At 34.0% G+C, this 6,459-nt stretch overlaps 1 protein-coding gene across 1 annotated transcript; it reads right to left on the bottom strand.

Annotated features, from left to right (window-relative positions):
- Positions 1-2,000: 2,000 nt before the first annotated feature.
- LOC145052454 (flavonoid 3'-monooxygenase-like) lies at positions 2,001-6,094 on the bottom strand. Its single transcript, XM_079000281.1, has 3 exons — positions 5,644-6,094; positions 4,520-4,981; positions 2,001-2,864 (listed from the first exon to the last, which is right to left on the bottom strand). Exons 1-3 carry the CDS (start codon positions 6,085-6,087, stop codon positions 2,220-2,222), a joined length of 1,551 nt encoding a protein of 516 aa, XP_078856407.1. The 5' UTR covers positions 6,088-6,094; the 3' UTR covers positions 2,001-2,219.
- Between the last annotated feature and the right edge of the window lie 365 nt (positions 6,095-6,459).

Here is a 6,459-nt window from a genome sequence, read left to right as displayed (position 1 = left end):
GTTTACGGCCCAAGCATGTTCTTGGGCAGTAAACTCATGTTTACTCCTCAAAAATAATGTTCAAGGTGTTCTAAGTCCGAATTGATAAGCCATTAAGTCATATCTAAGCCCCAAAGTTGGTTTGGAGGGGTTCTAAGGCTCAAAAACCCTCTTTATATGTGTTTACGGCCCAAGCATGCTCTAGGGCCGTAAACTCATGGATATGGTCCTTTTCCAAAAATTAAACACGAATTTGAAGGCTAATGGTGTTATACTATGAGTTAGGGAAGTTACCTCGATGAATTTGAGCCTTAAATTGATGTTTTTGGACCTAATTCTTTGGTTTGAGGAGAGAGGTTAGAGAGAGAGTAGTGAGAGAGAGAAAAAGCTTCAAATGGAAGCTTAATCCTCTTTAAATATGGTCTAAGATTTGGACACATTGGAATTCTACCCGATACCGACGTTAGTCGTGGCTTTTGGTCACACCCGATCAAGTTGCCGTAACCCGATATGGTCAATTCTAAAAATCTTCCGATTATAGAATGGGGTGTTAATATGAGTTCTAAACACTTTGGGACACCCATTAAGTCATAATAGCAATCTCAATTTAATAACTTAATTTAATAACGTAAACGGAAACAAATTTGGAAACGACAAATGGATTTACGAAAAGGATTATGAAAAGGATTACAAATAATGGTACGAACTTCAGGTTGTCACACATATCACATTATACCTTAATTAACAACCGGTTTAAGGTAGTTGGTACAACAGTAGTTACCATAATACAACACTACAATACTTTATTATTTTTCCATTGAATTCATATGGTGATCTTCTCACATAAACGGTAATGTAAAAACTATATTTTTGGTTAATGATAGTCACACTTGGGAAAATACACACTTTTACAAGAAACAAACATACAGAACATTTGATGTCTTGGTAGAAGGCTACGTTTAGTAGAAAATATAGGATTTTTTAGGAGATACAAACATTCACTACAAACATTTACAAACTTATACATCAAACACTTACAAATATTTTCTTACAAACAATGACACTAAAATGCTTATGAACTCGCCAGCTTTAAAGCTGATCATCTCTTTCAAAATAACTTGTATTCTCAGGTCATCAGTAGACAGGTACCGATGCCAGGTTTTGAGAAGATGGAGCTCGTTCAAGACTCATCTCTTATTTTGATTTACATTTTTTGTGTCTTATAAACTTCACAGAACACACTTGTATTAAACTATATTATTAATGCAATGGATGATGTAGTTGCTTGTTTACTATTATGCTTTGTTGTGATACTGTACATGACGTCCTCCACCCCCAAACGTTTCCGCCGTTCCGGTTTTGGGGTGTGATAGAGGATTAGGGGATGGGATTATCACCAAGATAAACACAAAACCCATTAGTTGACTGATGCGTTGAATGACAACCAACCCAATCAGAGTTAGAGAATGAAACCAAGAAGTTAAAATCTGCAAAGATGACTACCTTGCAATTAGGTACCCTTAACGTACTATAGGATGCACTTGAGGGCTAAGAAAATGGGGTACACACGGGTCATGCATAAAGATACAAACATGTGGAATCGCATATGTAATCTTATGACGCGTAAACATCATATATTAAAGGTTTATAGTTATATGTGTTATTTGGTATCATGTTTTACCTTATATTTAATATTATTTAGTTTGATACCAGTAAATTCCTCTTATCTAGTTCAATTGGCATTTCCACAGTCTTATCTCATATGGATTCTTTGGCGGTCCAGAAATATTGCCCTTTCTAAAGTTGAGAAGTTGAATAGACGTTTTTATTTGATTATATAGTTTTGTATTCATTTAATTTCCAATAAATATAGAAAACATAGTTTGGATTGACTAATATGGTAGTCATATCTCCTATCTTGTGATATCGACTTGTAATACTTCTCACTTTAAACTTTAGCTTATTGCCAATGTGTTTTCATTAAAACCTACCATTTTAAATATTATTAAAATCAAAAGGTATTTCATAACTCATAACTGCACGATTAAAATTATAAAATTATATTTCCATATTCAAATGTAAAAGCATTACAAAGCAAGATAAAAATTAAAAGTTTCTAATTTTTTTTGTCAAGTCACATATATCTAATCTCAACATTACTTTTTGCATATTTTATAGAGAATATCAAATAGATAATCTTTTAATCTTTTATTATCATTAGAACGTAGCTAAGCTTGACTTTAGCCACTAATGTACACATTAGGAGCTAACCTCGGCCTTGGATGCACCATTAAGGGTGCAACCCTTCGAAGGGCCAACCCATAGGCTTCTTCCATGTTCAGATTTTTTGGATCTAACCCATTAGTCAATTCCCAATCAAAGGCTTGAACAAGTGTTGCAGTGAGCAATTGGACCGTTCTTACCCCTAGGCTCATGCCCGCACAAATCCTTCGTCCAGCTCCAAATGGTATGAGGTCAAAATCATTTCCCTTTACATCAACATTGAACTTTTCACCTCCAGGCAAGAACCGACCAGGCTTAAATTTAAGTGGGTCGATCCATATTTTTGGGTCTCTGGCAATGGCCCACACATGAACAAGGAGGGTGGATCCCTTTGGAATGTTATACCCGTTGACCTCACAATTCTCTGTTGCAATCCTTGGCAATGAGAGTGGGGTTGCCGGATGGAGCCTAAAGGTTTCTTTCACAATCGCTTGAAGGAATGTTAGTTGACTTATGTCTAATTCATTTACAAGCCGATCTCGACCAACTATAATGTCCATTTCTTTTTGGGCTTGTTTCAATATTTGTGGATGGCGAATGAGTTCAGCTATTGCCCACTCCACTGTGTTAAATGATGTGTCCGTTCCAGCAACGAACAAGTTCTGAAAAATTAATAACGATTAATCAGACGTTTTAATTATATTAGATTGTCTAGGCGATATTGATACAATGAGATATCATATTTAGATTGAATCGGTAAAAAATAGTAACGTAAGAATTGTTGATAACCTATAAATAAATTTATTCATATCACCTCTAAATTAGTCAAATCATTCAATACATTTAATACAACTTTAAGTATCGGTTAAAAAAAACACATATTTTCTAAACAACTAAGAAGTTGTAATGATTCACACACCAAATGATTTGGTTTTATCAAACACCAGTTTTATCTAAAAGGATTAAGCTATTACATCATTAATATAATTTGTGTAATATAGTATATAATATATTAGTTATTTATCAAAATTTCAAATTTCGATTTTTTCTTTTGTTTTTACATCTTAATTTGTTGTTAAAAGAAGACACACAATCACAGTACAAAAGCTATACCAGTACGAGTCCTTTTGCTATTTTTGGCACAAGTACAAGACCATCTTTATTTTGGGACCTCTAATAAATCATGCAAAACAATTCATCATTATGAATTAGATAACTTTCCTTCTATCACGAATTGATATTACCTATTCAGAATTTTAATTTGGTTAGAGTGTTAGAATAAATAGTAAATTTAATTATTATAACTTTTCTTTTAAAAAAATAATATCAAAAAGCACACTTTATATTTTTAAATCGTATATCACCCAAAAGTTGAAGCCGTTCTCACTTCGACAGCTACTTTCAAACTGTTTAATTTCCAAGTGATCATCGATATATAATCTTAATTAACAAGAACACATTTCACATAAACCTAACAACATTTTATATTTCTTCTAATCATTGGATGACCAGATGAAACTCGAACTTAGATGACGAAGACATGTTTTCCCCAATCGCATAAAAAGTATTGTTAGTTCATGCTAGACGGTTAATATCGACCAATATATAACCTTTATAACATAGATGTTTCGTATTTATTAAGAACATCCGAAGGTGATATCTCGAAAGTGTCTTATATATAAAAGCTACCAAAATTATGTTTATAATACATATATCTTGAAAAAAAAAAGTTTTAGTAGTGCATACGGCATGCCTTCATTAAAATTTCAGATTTCCGCCGCTATTGTTGATCAATCATTCAATCCTAACAATTTACTAAACATAGTGGATTTAGGATTTAAACTTGTCACGTTAGTTTCCTATAATATTATAAAGAGACGGATTTTATTTATATTAAATCCCTATATTAATAAAAAAAAGTAAATTTAATCTTTTTTTACTATGTGTTATCCTAATACGACTCGTTATTAATATTATGACATGTATCATGAAAATATATTATTAAAATTACAATTACAATTAATGACCAATTAATGACCTTACGATTTTAAATAAAAGGTTTAGAACTTTTATAGAAACATTTAATTTGTGTAAGATAAATAACTTTAAAACTTTGTTATATTTCTTGATCAATAATTATATAAAATAAATGATTAGAAATTAAGAATTTTTATTATGAAAATTTAATTGATTTTGTAACTATAGTTACATGGTTATAAACTGGTCTTTTATAATTTAAAATTATGAACGATTTCTGTTTTATTATGTATTATTACTTGGCCAAATTAAATACGAACAAATGATGAGGAAAACATACCAAAAGTAAAGCCTTGATTTCAACGTCTGAAAGCTTCGCTTCATCTCCATCGGCCTCATCTCTGAGCGAAAGCAACATGCACAAGAAGTCGACATCATGACCTGATGCGCCGCCGTTGGCGGCAGTTGTTTTATGTTCTTGAAGGATCACGTTAAGGAAGGCATCGAGTCGATCATGGAGATTTTTCATCTTTTTGGTGATGCCTTGGAGGTCCAACCAGTCAAGCGCCGGGATGAAGTCACCGATGTTGAATTCTCCGGCTAAGACCTGCAATTCAGTCGCCATTTCCTTGAATTCATCTGCCTTAGGATCGCCGCCGGCGCCACCTCCATTGGTGAATACTCTCCTACCTAACATAACTCGTGATAATGCGTTTGAGATGCAGAGGTTAAGTAGCTTATCTAATTGCACTGTTGATTCTCCGGCGCTCGCCAAAGTGCGTGTGAGTATAGCTACCTCCTCCTGTTCATAACAGATTCTCCATCGGAAATTAGGTTTGGAAATTAAAAAAAAAAAAAGAGGATATCGTATAAGTGAAACTGCAAAATCTACGATATTAGAGCATCCTAATATTTGTTAGTTGCCATGGTAACGATATGGTGTTCCTTAAAGAAAAAAAAAATTCATTTTTGAAATTCTCTTCTCATTCACATATACACGGTGTGGTTCATGAAATTTTAGGATATTGTTGCTCTTAATAAAAAAAACGTAGCCAACAATGAATGTGATTACAGTAGCCATGACCTAGTTATTTGTTAATTTGTCAAAGCTACATGATAGAAATATGTTGGTATGGGTATTTTATGTTTAGGCAAAATTGTACTGATGTATCCACTAATCCACAGTGAACATGCAAAGATGAAAATGATATGGGGAAATAAACGAGACATTAACCTTAACCATCATATGGTGGGTATGGTGAAAGTAGGATATAAACAACAAGTTTTGGTTAGAGTTTTCTTTTCATTTTATCATTTATAATACATATACCGATTTTCTTTTAGGAAAAAAGTTTTCTAACAGTCAAAATTTTAATTAGGATAGGAAACACAAACCGGTCAAACCGATAAAATGATGAAAATATGTAAATCTATGGAATTTTACAAAAAAGGAAAGTGCAAAACCTGCCGAATGTGACGGAAATCATTAAGCGCCTTGGTAGATAACAGGTGCACCAAACAAAGCTTCCGAAGCCTTCGCCAACGTGGACCGTACGGAGCGAAGACCATATCCTGATAATTATACCCGATATGCTTAGCTCCGGAGTTTGGTGGTCTACTGGCGAAATTCACGTCATGAGTCTTTAAACATTGAGCGGCAACCGAAGCTGACCCCGCCACCACCACATCAACGAAGCCAAGTCGAAGGTGAATCAACGGTCCATACTGTGTCACTAAAGCCGCTAGCGAGTGGTGTGGAGTTTTACCAAGGTGTGGTAGGTTTCCTACTATAGGCCAGGGGGTTGGGCCCGGCGGGAGGCGGTTACGACGGCGGGTGCACATGTTAAGCAATGCATGGACTACTACGATAGTAATGCATGCGGAGATGAAGAGAATCAGAAGGTCCATCTTATATGGTGCGATGGGTTTAATTAAGTTCAAAAGGATAATGTATATATATAATAGGCTAAAGTCTAAACGCAAAGTGGGTATTGAGGAATATTGACGTTTGAATGGTTGGTGGGATGGAGGATTTTGGATATTGGACGCGACTAACTCTTATTTGATCGTTTGAACTTTGCCAACACCCACGTTAAGGGTAGATCAACACCCACATTTAGTGTAGATGAGATGTCGCTAGTGTTGTAAAATTAGTTATATTAGAGATGTAGGTGATTACTTGTGTTGAATAATGTAAATTATTTTTTGTAAGAATTTGCATGAAAAAATGTTAGTGATTTTAATAACTATAACTTATTAATTTGTGACTTTGTATGAATA

This window comes from Lactuca serriola, chromosome 5, assembly GCF_051521515.1.
Source record: "Lactuca serriola cultivar US96UC23 chromosome 5, Lser_US96UC23_V15, whole genome shotgun sequence".
NCBI classification, from domain to species: domain Eukaryota; kingdom Viridiplantae; phylum Streptophyta; class Magnoliopsida; order Asterales; family Asteraceae; genus Lactuca; species Lactuca serriola.
The sequence above is the reverse complement of the archived record's forward strand: the minus strand, read 5'-3'. Positions and strand labels throughout refer to the sequence as shown.

What these genes read in the sequence shown, in the direction of transcription:
- LOC145052454 (XM_079000281.1), bottom strand. Translation starts at nt 6,087, where the DNA reads ATGGACCTTCTGATTCTCTTCATCTCCGCATGCATTACTATCGTAGTA. An exon ending in ATTTCCGTCACATTCGGCAG is followed by an intron (nt 4,982 to 5,643) that starts GTTTTGCACTTT and finishes TGTTATGAACAG; the next exon opens with GAGGAGGTAGCTATACTCAC. An exon ending in AAATCAAGGCTTTACTTTTG is followed by an intron (nt 2,865 to 4,519) that starts GTATGTTTTCCT and finishes TTAATTTTTCAG; the next exon opens with AACTTGTTCGTTGCTGGAAC.